Source organism: Lottia gigantea, assembly GCF_000327385.1.
Source record: "Lottia gigantea unplaced genomic scaffold LOTGIsca_17, whole genome shotgun sequence".
Taxonomy (NCBI): domain Eukaryota; kingdom Metazoa; phylum Mollusca; class Gastropoda; family Lottiidae; genus Lottia; species Lottia gigantea.
In genome coordinates, this window is record NW_008708133.1 from 2,064,013 (window position 1) to 2,079,182 (window position 15,170).

Consider the following 15,170-nt stretch of genomic DNA (forward strand, 5'->3'; position numbering starts at 1 on the left):
AGCTACTGGGCTTAAAACATTAAAGTGTCTATGAAGTTAAATGGTGAAGCATTGAGTAAAGACTTTTTATGGCCATAAAATGTTGAAAGAAAAGCATTTGTTCAATATCGAATAAATTGTCTTTTGCCACACAGATTTTTCTATTGCTATGATATTAGAGCAAAAGCCTATGCAGTTTCCCATTTAATACTAACGTTGCTGAGTAACATATTTTGGTATTCACTATTTTTTAAGCTGCCAAGGAACTCCATCTGTTGAATCTAGAAATCTGCCATAAGAAGGGATTAGTTATAGAATTTGTGGGGTTTTTTTTTTACTTCTTTTAGGAGTGGACATAAAACTCCATTCATTTCATTTTTTGACATCTTTGTTTTTTCTTTCTTGGTATTCACTTTATTAAGCAATTTTTTGGGATTTATAAATTCTGCCCATTGTTTGGGTAAACCAATGTCCATATGTATAGGAAAAAATGAAGGAGTTGGAACTGCAACTGTCAAAACAAAATTGACCTTGGTGCACATTACTTTGTAGTGAGAACTTGTAGAAAAGATGAAATAAAAACACAGTTTATTATTTGCATTTTACTGACATTTGGTCTTGGTACATTTGCACTTTCAAATATTTCTTTTTTTTTTTTCCTTTTTTTTTATACTTTATAATATAGAATGTGAACCAATGCCATTAATAAGATAGGATTTGATTGATGGTAAACATCCAAATAATATCTTTTCTCTGATGAACACACTTGATAATTAAAACTTTAGAATTTGGTGGGTTATAAAGTAAGTCAGAGAATTACTTACAATTGATTGCCAAATTATATACTCCTGTATCGTTGGAAATCAGAGAAGAGAGAAATTTGGAAAGGATGGTCTTTGCGATTTAAAATACATCATAATATATATAGGGTCAAGAGACATTAACTCATAAATCAAGTAAAATGCATGATATAATGGCATGGAATGGATTCACAAATAACAATCACTCATGTAAATTGGATCAGAATTATGTTGAAAAATTAACAGGTTTTATTGATGTAATGAAATGGTTTTACAGATATATAGTCTAATTCTGACCCAATTTTATATGTAACAGAATCATTGCATATATTAATTTGAAGGTTAGTGATGACAATTTATATATGGGGTTATTTCAAGGAAAACATCCCACTTTTCAAGCACAACCAATATAAATTATAGTTTCACCAGATAAATTATTTCAGTTTATAGAGCTGCTTGAAAGATGGGTGATAAAATATTATGTACAATATGATAAACTATATTTACCTAATCCAATATATATTATAACTTATAACAGGCAAAGCTAAACAAAGGAAACCAAATAATTATCAGCTGATATGAAGAACATTTATTTCCCTATACCTTAAGTGTAAATGTTCTTAACATTTTGTAATAATTGTAAAGTTTTCAAAACAAGATCATTAAGCCTTGGTGACTAGGGTAGAACAATGGACTTCAGGAACTAAAAAGTTAATTATTTAAAGGGAGTCACAAAGAATAACCCTACAGCTACAAGAAAATAAACTAAAACAAATAAAAATTTTAAACAATTAACAACTCTTAATTACAATTCATTGAATTAATGTTTATTTCATTAATGTGATTAGAAATAATATTTCATTTGTGTAATTCAAAATAAACCGGATTTATCGGAAAATACAGCTTTCTTTTTCAGCCGAATACACTGAAGTAAAAATGAAATCTTTGGTTAATAACACAATGGAGTTTAAGTCATTCTATAGATTAAAAGGCACATTCATACAAAAAATACTTTTAAGACATTTCATTTTAGAACTATTTCGCTGTAAATTTAAAATTTAAATTTAGATGACAATCGCAGTGGTGTTTTTGGGATTGCACTATATTCTTTGCTGACAATAATAATCCCTACAGATTAGACTAATAAGCCTTATTTAAGACAAATAAATATGAAATCAACACAACAATTCAGCAGTTAATTTAAGTGGTAATAGATTAATTATTTCCATAAAACTATTAATGGTATAAACAAATTATGGCATAGAATATATTGACAAATAAATGCAATATTAACAAAGACTACCCTTTCCTGGAAATATGTGTTAAATAAACGTGCATTTATTGAGAAACATAATATACTATACTACAGGGTACCTTCTGACATACAAAAGTTGAAATTTAATATATTTCAAGGTTAACAAAAATGATTTACTGTATGAAAGTTGTAATTGATATTTCAGAGGGTATTGGCGGGGCCCATGTCAAATAAGGGCGCAGCTATACAGAAATTAATCTTAAAGCATGAGAAATATATTAAATGGACATTCATTGGAATGAAACAAAAGTAAGACAAATGACAGGCAAGGTCACAAAGCGATATGAACTCTAAAAAATTCCCATTACCATTTCCAATGATAAACCTAATTATTTAACGTTTTCTGCTTGGTCCCCAGGCATGTGCTGCTTTAGGAGCATTAACAGCGCCAAAAGAAGGAAATTCATCAGTACTAGCCGTATCTGGTGCCTTATCCCATGGCGCATCTTTAACCATGAATCCAGGTTGTTGTTGGTTACCTCTACGTTTAGTTTTCTCATCATGACGTGATGGTTTTTGTAAGTTTTCCAGGTATTCTTGATCCATAACATCTTGTAACTGCAATATAACCAAGTATTTCATTTAATTCAATAACATACAAACATTTTCAACAAAATGTTTCGATTTTGACCTGAATCTATGATGGTAAAGGCATCTAAATATTAGAAACTACCTTCTCATCATAAAGTTTGTAGCATTAAATATTGACTTACAAATTCCTCCTGAATATTTAGTAGATGGTCTTTACAGTCAGCTACACCTTCTTCAGGTCCACTTATAATCACTACATCAGGATCAGGATCCTCAGCACGTGGAAAACGTAATTCAACTTTAAAATCTTCAGTAATTTTACGAATTCCTCGACCTTTAGCACCAATAACTCTTGGATGTATACGATGATCTAATGTAACTTGTTCAGTCACCATACTATCCTACAATGACCAAAAAATGAGACGAAACGTTATGTACTTTGTTATAAAAGAAGTATGTTATACCACAATATATTTCCTGGTGTTTTATTTTATAAATACTCCCCCCCCCCCTTCTTAATGTCAATTGTTCTATTATTTGAAAAATATTTCACTTTTAACACCTACAACCCTTCAAAAGGATTACAGTCCCTAGCAATTTTGTTACCCTGTTTAACATTTGGAGAATGTATACTAGCTATAATTATCTTACCAGTTCCTCAACAATTTTCAAGATATCCTCTTTAGCAGCTTCAGCATTTTTCTCATAACCAACAATTTTAATGAGACTTTGGTCTTCATCTCCTCGATCAGGAAATTGTATATTAACATTATGATCTTGTCTTATACGACTAATTACTAATCCACGACGTCCAATGATCTTAGGATGGTAAGCTGGATTAACTTCTAACTCTAATGAAAAGTTTCTTAAAGCCTAGAAATTAAAAGTAATAAGTAATAAAGTAATAAGGAAGGCAAGACATATTTTTCAGTTTTCATAGTTACGATGCTTACAAACAGTCATTGGAAACTTATAAATAGATATTGAATTCAAGGCTTGGATCATTCCATGTCAGATCACTCAATGGATAACCCGACCATAACCGATTTTGATGAAACTAAACATTCGAATTGGGTCAGAGGTCATGGATATATATTTTACTTTTTTTGGATGGTTTATCATGGAATGACCCGCTTATTAGATAAGGTTAACTTGTTCAGTTATATTTGAGGTAGAATTAGTATTATGAATAGATATCTGAATAGAAATCTGGCAAGAATCATGCCTTCTAGAGTTTTTACGAGCTACAAATTAAACGAGTTTTCAAGAACAAGAGCAATAACTCATACTAAATATTTTTGTATTTTTCTTATTTTCAATAGGTTTTATCCTTGGGTGATAACAAACACTCACACCAAGTTCTGTCAAAATCCATCAAGAATTGTGCCTTCTAGAGTGTTTACAAGCTAAAATTGAACGCGTTTTCAAGAACAAGGGCAATAACTCATACTAAATATTTTTAAATTTTTCTGATTTTCGATAGGGTTTATCCTTGAGTGATTATGAACACTCACACCAAGTTTCAAGAACAAGGGCAATAACTCACAGTAAATATTTTTCGATTCGCCTGATTTTCAATAGGGTTTATCCTTGGGTGATTACAAACAACCATACCAAGTTTCGACAAAATCAGTCAAGAATTGTGCCTTGTAGAGTGTTTACGAGCAATTGTGGACGGACCGACGGATGGACATGGGTGACGGCAATATACGCCCCCCATTTCAAGTGGGCGTATAAAAATGACATACTCTATCCTCTTTTTGACTATCTAGTTGTACAACCTTCTCCCCAATACATTCAATAGCTTTCTCTACATTAGCTGGTGGACCAGTCACTTTGATAGTATCACTATTTTCTTCAGCTGGTGGAATGGAGATATTTACATCATAATCTTGCATCATCTTTCTCACATCATATCCTTTATGGCCAATAATAAATCGATGATAGTCATAGGGTACATTCATTTCTTGAATTATTGGTACCAAAGCCTGAAATATTAATTATATATCATTGAATAAATTTTAATAACGTTTAAAGGTCCTACACTATCTTTTACTAATTTTGAACAACAGTTCAAGTTCCTCCCAGGTTGAAAGGCATATACTTACTTTAAGAGCTTCTTCTGCAGCTTGACAATTCTCTGGTGTACCAGTTAATACAATAACATCAGCTTTCAATGGTTTCCCATCATCTTCATGATTATTGGAGTCACCATTAGCTAATGGATCTTCACTAGAATCTAGAACAATTTAAGTAAATAATTTCTAATATATTCAAATTGAATTCTAAGATTCAGAACACAAATTTACTCTTTTCTGTTCAGTTGTAAGAAAAAGCATTAATTCTAAGGACTTACCGCCATTCAATATTTTTTCTGGACTATTAGGTTTGTCTGGGAATTTGATACCAACATTGAATTTGGAACAAATATTTTTCACATTTTGTCCACCAGAACCCATCACAGTTCGATGATATTTTTGAGCAATGATGCAATCAACAGTTACTTGTGCATCCTATATAAAAAAAAAAAATTTCAATAGCTATATTTAACAAGAGGACCACCATCTGAATAACAAAATGATCCAAAAAGAGTATGGTTGTGTAGTGTGGGGAGCATTAATTATAAGTAGTAAAATTGTCAATGGATTACTTACCAAGTCTTTGACAATTTCCCGAATTTTGCTTTTAGCACCTTCGATACAATCTTTAGGTCCTTTGATAACAACTTTTTCACTTTTAACACCACTACGAGGAAAACTGACAGTGACACCACCAAATTCTTCACCAATCTGTCTCAATACTTCACCTCGACGACTTACAAAATGGCGATGATGTTTCATATCTACATTCATGTCACTTTCAGCAATATCATCCTACAATAGATCAATACTGTATTATATTGCTATTTTCTAACTAGAAACTATCTAGAATTATATCAATTCTATTCTCAAAACACATTTACATTTATTAAAATGTTTTAGATCTATGAAATCAATTTCCACCACATATTCTGGAAAATATTTCAATTACAGTATCTTTTTGATTGCTAGACGACTTTCATTTTGCTCAGCAATAATACAATGGGAATTTTACTTACAAGATTTTTGATGAGACCTTCCAGTTCTTTTTGAGCGGCTGCAACAGCTTCCTTAGTACCAATAATACTAATAGTTTCTTGATCTTTATCATTATTATTAGGGAAGATAATTCTAGCTCCAGAATTTTCTCGTACCTGGCAATAAGAAAAAATAATAGTTACTAAACATTTTGGATAAGTATTAAGTATTGGGAGCACTGTATCATAATACAATGCCTGAAAAAAGTTTAATTTGTACCAATTTTTTATTTTTAATAAGAAGCTCCTGAAAGTGAGGTGAAAGATGAAAATATAATGATAATATAGATAGCTCAGCCTACCTTTCTGATGTTGGCTCCACCACGACCAATAAGAAATTTATGATATTGAGGTTTAGCATGAACTTCAGCTGTAAAACCAGATAGTTGCTGAAAAATAATCATTAAATTGTCAGCATAAAAAAATCTTGTTTTCACAATTACAAGTAAAACAATAAGATATTAAATTAATAATGAAAACAAGAGTTTAAATGTATAGAAACTGTTTTGATTACTACAAAAATGAGATAAGCTAACTAACCTTTTCATCAGCCATGGCTAAAAGCTGTTTCCGTGCATTTTCAACATCATCTTTTGGTCCACGAATAGTAACTTTATTACTACTGCTGCCCTCAGGTGGAAATCGAATGATAACACCACCACATTCTTCCATTATAGCTCGAATCAATCGTCCTTTAGCTCCAATAATAGCATTGTGTAAATTGGATGGAATTTCTACTGTTATTTCTTTGATATTGGCCTGAATCAAAAAGTACAATATGAATGAATTGCATCTGTTAGAAAGAATTAAAACCAAATAATCAAAAAATCAAAAAACTTTCTTAAGCTTTCTATATTTCTTAAGATAGCTTGCCAGGCAAGGAAAGAATCATGCCTTGTAGTGTTTAAGAGCTAAATTTGAATGCGGTTTCAAGAACAAGGGCAATAACTCATACTAAATATTTTTCAATTCTTCTGATTTTCAATAGGGTTCATCCTTGGGTAATTATGAACATTCACACCAAGTTTCATCAAAGTGATTACGTGCTCAAAATTGAAAGCGTTTTCAATAGCAGAGGCAACAACTCATACTAAATATTTTTCGATTTTTCTGATTTTCAATAGGGTTTATCCTTTATCCAAATTTCGCCAAAATTCGTCAAGAATTGTCCCTTCTAGAGTGTTTACAAGCTAAAATTTTAACGCGTTTTCAAGAACAAGGGCAATAACTCATACTAAATATTTTTCAATTTTTCTGTTTTTCAATACGGTTTATCCATGGGTGATAACCAACACTCATGCCAAGTTTCGTAAAAATCTGTCAAGAATTGTGCCTTCTAGAGTGTTTACGAACTAAAAATTGAACGCGTTTTCAAGAACAATGGCAATAACTCTATTTTTTCTATTTTCAATTGAGTTTATCCTTGGGTGATAATACACAACTTCACCAAGTTTCTTGTGTTTACAAGCTAAAAATTTAACGTGGTTTGAAGAACAAGGGCAATAACTCATATTAAATCTTTTTGATTTTCAATAGGGTTTATCCTCGGGTGATAATAAACAACTTCACAAAGTTTGGTCAAAATCCAGCAAGAATTGTGGCATGTAGAGTGTTTACAAGCTAAAAATTGAACGCGTTTTTTTTGAAGAACAAAGGCAATAACTCATATTAAATATTTTTCGATTTTTTTGATTTTCAATAGGGTTCATCCTTGGGTGATAATAAACAATTTCAGTAAGTTTCGTCAAAATCAGTCAAGAATTGTGCCTTCTGGAGTGTTTACAAGCAAATTCATCTATAGTAAGAATAGTAATTTGAAAAAAGAAAATCTTGAATCCTATTTAAGAAAAAAAATCTATCACTTTAAAAAAATTGTTTACCTACCAATTCTTTCTGCATAGTTTCAATTTGTGTTTTAGCATCTTCAACATTTTTACGTTTACCAGTAATTGTAATAACATCAGATTCACTGTTTTCACTTGGTAAATCAATCTTAGTATCAGTATCATCTCGAATCTAAAATTAATTCAATTCCATTTTTTGTACATGCAGTATAGACCTTTAAATGAAACTCATTGCATTCATTTTGTCCTGAACAATGTCTCTCAAAATTCTGTTAGTTTTAGATTCATTCGGAATTTGAAATATACATTATTTTAACCATTTTAAAAAGGTAACCATCTTACCTTTTTAATATTAGCACCACCTTTACCGATAATATTTTTATGGAAGCCTTTGAATATATGTACTTCTGCTTGGTAGTTACTCTCCAACTGAAAGATAAAAAGAAAGTTTAAGATGATGAGTCCATTCCTAACACACAGATAATTGTCAATAACAATGGCTATTCCACATGCCAAGTATTCAATGGTTTTCTCTTAGACACCACATTTACAATAAATTACTATCAACAATCATATCAATATTAGAGGATTACGAGTATATGACTATATAGTTAACTTGTATTATATTGTGTCATGTTGTCATTGTTTGTATTAAAGTAATAGTGAACAAATAGACATCATTCTTATTTAAATATAAATGAGATATAAATTCTACTTACCAATTCAGTGTGATAGTGTTGAAGGTATTTATAACATCTATCAACATCATTCTTGGGACCTCTTAATGTCACTACTGAACTTTTTTTACCTGGTTCAGGGAATGTAATCTGAACCTGATTAAATTTATCACGAATTTCACGAATATTCTCTCCCTTGGCGCCAATGATGGTCTTGTGAAATCTTTGTTCAATGACAATATCTCGACTTTTTTCATTTTCCTACAAATTAAAATTTTCATTTTAGACAGTGTGGAAATGATTATGATACTGTATCAAATTCTTTCAGATGTTTTTTTTTGTAATATTCAAGAAAATGCCTTGCAAGAGGTCCAATCTTGATAATCTCTTGGAGAGTAAATGACTGCGTTAAAGAGTCATTCCACTTTTTTGTATATCAAAAATAGCAATGCATTCGTAATACGCCCACATTTCTCTACAATCAGGCGTTTATTTTACTCAAATCCATACAGAAGTTTTTTAACAGCGAGCAAGTATTAACGTTACAAAAAGTAACGAATGGATATTTTTAGTTAAAATTTTCAGATACGTTACGTAGATTATGCTTTATAGTTTTCACAAATTTGAGCAAAAATTATGTTCTGAGGTCTCACCATTCTTGTGGCCATTTCCATCAATTGTTCTTTAGCTGATACTACGCCTTCTGGGTTGCCTTCTATTCTAATAACATTAGACTTTTCATCATCTGATGGTATTTGTATAGATACTCCAGTACTGTTCTTTATTTTAGTGACTAAAAAAAAAACAATTCATTTAATTGTTTGAATGGTAAAAAAATTCCTATTTATGAGAGCCTAAAACATTCTTGTAAATGCAATAGATGGTATCATATGTTAGAAAGGACTAAGGTTTAAGAAACTTACTGTTGGAACCAGCCTTTCCAATGATGTGTTTGTGAAACTTTTGGTCAACTGTGATTTCAGCAAAGGTCATTCTACTTTTCTATAATATAAAAAATTTGTTTGTTATAACCATTAATACTATAATAAGAAATTTGCTATTAACTTCTTGTACATCATGTTTCAGTGTTTTGAGTGGGTTTGAAAATCATGTGTATCATGAATATTTATTACCTTGGTCCCTTACATGAAGTTTTTCTACTACCACAGATGTAATAATTAATATACATAGTAAGTATAGTATAGTAGAGTAGTTTCATTGTCTTGAAGAGACTATAACTGATATACTAAGTAAGTATATCTTGTCACTGGGTACTAATAGTAGAAACTCACCAAGTCATCAACATATTGATTTAAAGCTTTAACAGCATCATCAACTTCTTCTGGAGGTCCTTCTATAGTTATCTTATCTTGATTTTCCACAAATTCTATATGCACCTGTAAAACAAAATTTCAAATTGATGACTACCAGTTTATTTTTTTGATACCAAAATTTCTTATTAAAGACAAAACATTGCAATAAAAAATTAGTATAAAATCATAAATGTAGAGTCTATGTATTTAACAGACCTTTGGGAAATCTTCAGATATTTTTTTGATGTGTGCACCTTTTCTACCAATAACGTAACGATGTAACCAAGATGGAGCCAAAACATCAGCAAACACTACACTATTAGCCTGAAACACATATAAAACATCAGTATATTTATTTTAATAATTTAAAAACAACAATATTCAGAATCATGACCATACCCAATATACCAAAGAAATATCATCATTTGAAAAATAAAATATTCCCAAAGATGTAAAGAGTGCAGATATTTTTCAGATTTCATTTAACAAACTGTTAGTAGAAATAATTTCAAATCAGTAACTCTGAGAATCAATAACTGCAACTCAGGACATAAAGTAAAAGGCTCGAAAATTCAAAAAAGTTATGCCAAGCATACCAATATTCATCTAAACAGTAATCACAAATTTCTCTTAACATCAGAATGATTAACACTTGGTCGAAGGACAAGTGCAGTCTTACGTTTCATCCAAATCACTTAAACTTAAGATTCATTTGTCAAGTATAGCTCATCTAAAATCTCAACAAAATAACATGAAAACTTTAGTTGCTATCAGGATAATAATAAATGATTAAAAACAATAGTATCCCATATTTTGAAAGGTTGTATAAGAACAGCAAATGTTCTCACCTTAGAATAAACCATGGTTAAAGCTGGTCCAAGCTTCTCTTGTTCACCACGAAGAGTAATAGTTTCCGAGGAGCTGTCACTGGGAGGTACTTCAACAGACACACCAGTGGCACCCAAAATCTCATGTAAGCCAGAGGCTCGTGGTCCAATGATGTATTTATGCTGTGATTTACGAACTTCAACAGAAACTGTTTGACACTTTCTTCTCTGAAATAAGAAGAAAATATTTCCTTTGTTAAAAAAAGACAAAAAACATGAGGAAAATATGTCACAACTTAAACAATAAAATAAAATCAACAAGTAATAAAAAATATATTTCAAATACCAAAAAAATCAGGTTCATAGTTTTTGTCTCAAAGTGTTTTGTTAATTTAGTTATTTTAATGGCATTAATATATATGCCTTTCTATATAAAAATATTGATAAATTGACACAGCTGTTAATCTATAACATAACAGCTATGATCAAATATAAAACTGCTTTGCTATGCTATTTAATGCCTTGTAATGTATAAATCAGAATACATAACAAGTGCATGTATATAAATTTATCATCGGACTGCATGATCTAATACCGACCTTTTCTTCATATATATTCATTAGGGTATCTTTACACTTCATAACACCTTCCTTCTCACCAGACACAACAATTTCATCTTTCATGACACTAGGTGGTGGTACATTAATCTTAGCATTAGTTTCATCCATTAACTTCTTGATAATCTGGTTGTTAGGTCCACAAACAAACGGATGGAACACCTTCAATATTTGTAACCTTTCAAATCCTAATTTAGCCTGAAAGAAGTAATATATCATAAAATGATCGATAAAGAACGTCTTCACTTATATGTGGAATCACTGAAAATTAAACTTAATACTTAACAAGCCAAGAGATATATAACAACATAATGTTACCTACCTGTTCAGCAGAGATGAGTTGTATTTCATGTTTTGCCTTATCAATCCCTTCTTTTGGTCCAACAATCTTTATCATTTCACCATCATCATCAGGTCTAGGAACAGTTATTTTTGTTGCCGTACATAATTCCAATTCCTGTAGTTTTTTGCCATTTTTACCCAAAATATAACGATGATGCTCTTTCGGAATACTTACAAGAGAGTTGGCCTGGAATTAAATAATGATTATTGAAATGACTTCAAGAAACTTTATAACTGTTAATTTTCCTGAAGTAAATGGACTTGCTCTGAAATGAACATTCTAACTAAATGCAGCTGAACATTGGCCTAAAGATTTGATAAATCTCAAACTCTTTGAAAATCATTTCAATAAAATATTGAAATCATGTTTACAGAACAAGTTGAGTGGTTTGTAGGATTTAGATTCATTATATCTTTTGAAAGAAGAGTTTAACTTTTAACAATGTTTTTAGTTTAAATGCATTCAGTTGCTGTTATAAATAGCATTATGTTAGATTAGTTATGACAGAAAGAAAATAATATACCTGAGTTTGTAGTCTTGTCATTACTTCACGACGTGCCTTCATTACAGCATCACTCTTACCATGTACAACAACTGTTAAACTTTGATCTTTAGCCATACTTATTTCAATAGAAACGCCTAAAATTTCAGTGATATATATCATTAAATAAATTAAGGAGCAGTTGCGTGTTTCCCATGAAGTTAGCTAAAATATCATCATAGATCCTTTTTTGTTTCCTTCCACAGAGTCAAGAACACACTCTACTTAGTAACAATGTTGTACTAGATTCAATTAACATTTCCTGCACGAATAAAACCCCCAAATTCTTAATGACCCATTATGTCAAGAGTTAGATATTTAAGTTGTGGAAAGTGTCAAGAACATGAGACAAGATCAAAAGTCATCAACATGAATATACATGCAATTTGGGCAAATTTTCTTAAAGTGGAATAGAAAACTAGGAGTGTATGAAACATCCTTCTTGTCAAGATACCTGTTCTTGCCATGATATCTTTACAAATCTTGGTCTGTTCAGTTTCATCTCCAAATAAGCGATCATCCATTTCCTTGAATCGTCTTTCTTCTAAAGGAACAGAGAACACCTGAAATATAATATGAAGATAGAAACTAACATTAATGTAATTACAGTTATTATTCTGCTATCTTTTCAGAATGAACTTCAGAGGCGTGGTCAGTGACAATTTATGTGAGATACCACCTAGACACGTGGCAGGTAAAATGTTGCAATAGTCATGTATTTAAAAGCTACCCTAGATAAAAAAAAAGGGGGCTTGAGTATAATGAATCAAGATGTTTAGTCTTCAACAAACAAAAATAACTGAAACAGGAAGATATGGTTTAAGTAGATAGTCTTATTGTGTGTGTGTGTTTTGTTGATTTTAAGTACCTAAAGATTTATAAAAAATTCAATACAAATTAGTAAAAAAACTCAGATCTCAAATATGACTATGACCACAATCTGAAATGATGTCACAAAAAGCTTAAGTTATTGGCTATATTTTGTCTCATACACAAGCATAAGCCAAAAAATCATTTCCCAAATTAAATGAATATCTTCAGAATACACATACCTGGGTACATTTAGTTGTACGAATGGAAGGGTGTTTCCATGCTCCCGTCTGAGATTTCCAAGCATTGTTTGATTGAATTGTCGAGACATCGCGGGAAGTTTCTAAAGCAGGAAAAGCATCATTATAAGTTTGGGGTTCGTAAGCCTCATCCTCCACACTGTGGACTACCTCAGCAGAATTAGTAGCCATGTCCTTGCTCATTTTTCAGGAGACAGATCCAAGTCGAACAGCACAGCTAAAAAAATAAAGTTTTCCATGCTAAGTAACTACATTCCTGATCATTTCGATTACTTCTTTTACTTTACTACAATTCTAGTTAGAAAATCAAATTTTACACATTAAATTATATGTGAATAAGAATCAACTTCACCAAACAAATAATGATAGCCTATGAAAGATTTAGACCCATTAAAAATTTAATCTGGTGCCAATAAGCTGTAAAGCTGTCATTTAAGTGCTCACAAGACACACATTTTACCTCTTCTTATGAATATCATTTTTAGGACATGGCATAGATATAAGATTGATCAAGACAGGCACTATTTTTTTGTGTAAGTGGTTTAATTTAATCTTATAATGCATTGACACCTTTACTTCTAGATCTGTACACATTTCTGATATTATCAACAGGCAGTAGGGGGGTGGTTGGTGATTCTTTTTAACTAAGAATTTAAAACTAAGATTGTAAGAACAGAACTTTACAGTTTACATTACAGAAGTTCTAAGCTAAAGTCATTATTTTCAAAAGATAAGGTAGCTGGATTAACTATAAATCTGAGAGAGTGTCAAATTCTGTAACGATTTGATCCAGGCATTTACCGTTTATACATTATTATCTCCTGAAGTTTGACTTATGTTCATATTTATTTTTGTAGACGTGTCGTTTTTGGTTCGGGGTGAGAGAGTAAAAATTTTAATATTTACCGTACTGCGTCCGTAATTCCGTCCTAGTAGAGATTTCCTTGATAAAGATTCTCCAATTTGCCGGGGTTGATATCTGAAAAGATTGAAAAGAAATATTTAGATTAATGTTAAAACAATTTTGTATAAGAAAACATTGAGTGGAAATGTCTTCACTCACCAACCACGTAACAGAAGGAATACCTAGGGTCAGATGGTAGTAAAAAGGCTAGGCGTATGGATTTCAACCAACAACCAGCTTATGACACAGAATTTGATTGGTTAAAAGCAGGTACTTGCTGACGAAAACAATTTTATTGGCCAATCAAATCGCAAGCACTTGGACCGGTTTCTTCTTGTAATGAATAATAAATCTTGTTATCAGAAATCAATATTGGTAGACTAAATTCCTTTTATAACGTTTCAACGAAGTATATTTTGTAATATAAATCACAAATATTTTATTTTATGTTGAATATTATAACATTTTCAATGGTCATTCTCGGGTTTATTTTATGAGCCCAGACGAAGGTTCAAAGTTCATAGTTCACATTCATGACGTCACAACCCACGTGGATATTTGTGTAACGTATTAATCCAACCATATGGACAATAATTCCTCTGATTTTTTCTGATCAATTGAAATTTTAACATAGATTTTTAGCCAACGGATGTCTAATGTCTGTAAATAGTTGTCAATATGACGTAATATACCCGTAATGTCAGACCGTAACATGCAAACTCGAGTAGCAGATGTAGTCCGAAGAAATAGAGTAAAAAAATTAAAAAAGCAAAGATATCCCGTGCCATTGCCATTGGCATTTTCTTGCATAAATATCTATATGTGTAGGCCTATTAATCATGGCCTATTTTATATAAGTAGCCTATGTAAATATTTCGTATATGAATGTATGTGCCATCATGTCATGCTTAGTCTAGAATTATATTATGCCAATAAATATCTATCCGATCATTGCATAAGAAAATTACCTTATTTTTTGTTGAATCTACCAATTAAACTTCGCCAAATCTAAGATTTATACCAAACTAGGCCACAGGTAAATTGAAATTCGATTACAATTTGTATATTATAATTTTTTTTTAGATATTTTATTTCTTTGTCGGTCTCCGAAATAACGGAACGAAATTTCAATCTAATTATTTAATTAGAAATATTTCTAAATAGCTCCACAAGTAAAATTGATGTATATCTTGAGCACTTATTAACAGTTAAATTTTTTTTTGTTATTGTCCATTATTTAAAAGTCACCAGGCCCGTATACTATAAAAGGAAGGGGGGGGGGGGGGGGGGGGGG

The 15,170-nt window shown here is 31.1% G+C and overlaps 1 protein-coding gene across 1 annotated transcript; it reads right to left on the bottom strand.

Moving 5' to 3' along the window:
* Positions 1 to 551: 551 nt before the first annotated feature.
* On the bottom strand, positions 552 to 13,952 carry LOTGIDRAFT_231082 (hypothetical protein). Its single transcript, XM_009051700.1, has 24 exons — positions 13,879 to 13,952; positions 12,955 to 13,189; positions 12,357 to 12,465; positions 11,885 to 12,000; positions 11,341 to 11,547; positions 11,001 to 11,216; positions 10,423 to 10,629; positions 9,791 to 9,898; positions 9,554 to 9,658; positions 9,185 to 9,263; positions 8,915 to 9,054; positions 8,304 to 8,522; positions 7,927 to 8,013; positions 7,625 to 7,756; positions 6,281 to 6,499; positions 6,043 to 6,129; positions 5,723 to 5,857; positions 5,280 to 5,498; positions 4,982 to 5,138; positions 4,734 to 4,864; positions 4,374 to 4,613; positions 3,277 to 3,498; positions 2,808 to 3,026; positions 552 to 2,652 (listed from the first exon to the last, which is right to left on the bottom strand). Exons 2-24 carry the CDS (start codon positions 13,153 to 13,155, stop codon positions 2,428 to 2,430), a joined length of 3,780 nt encoding a protein of 1,259 aa, XP_009049948.1. The 5' UTR covers positions 13,156 to 13,189; positions 13,879 to 13,952; the 3' UTR covers positions 552 to 2,427.
* Positions 13,953 to 15,170: the final 1,218 nt, after the last annotated feature.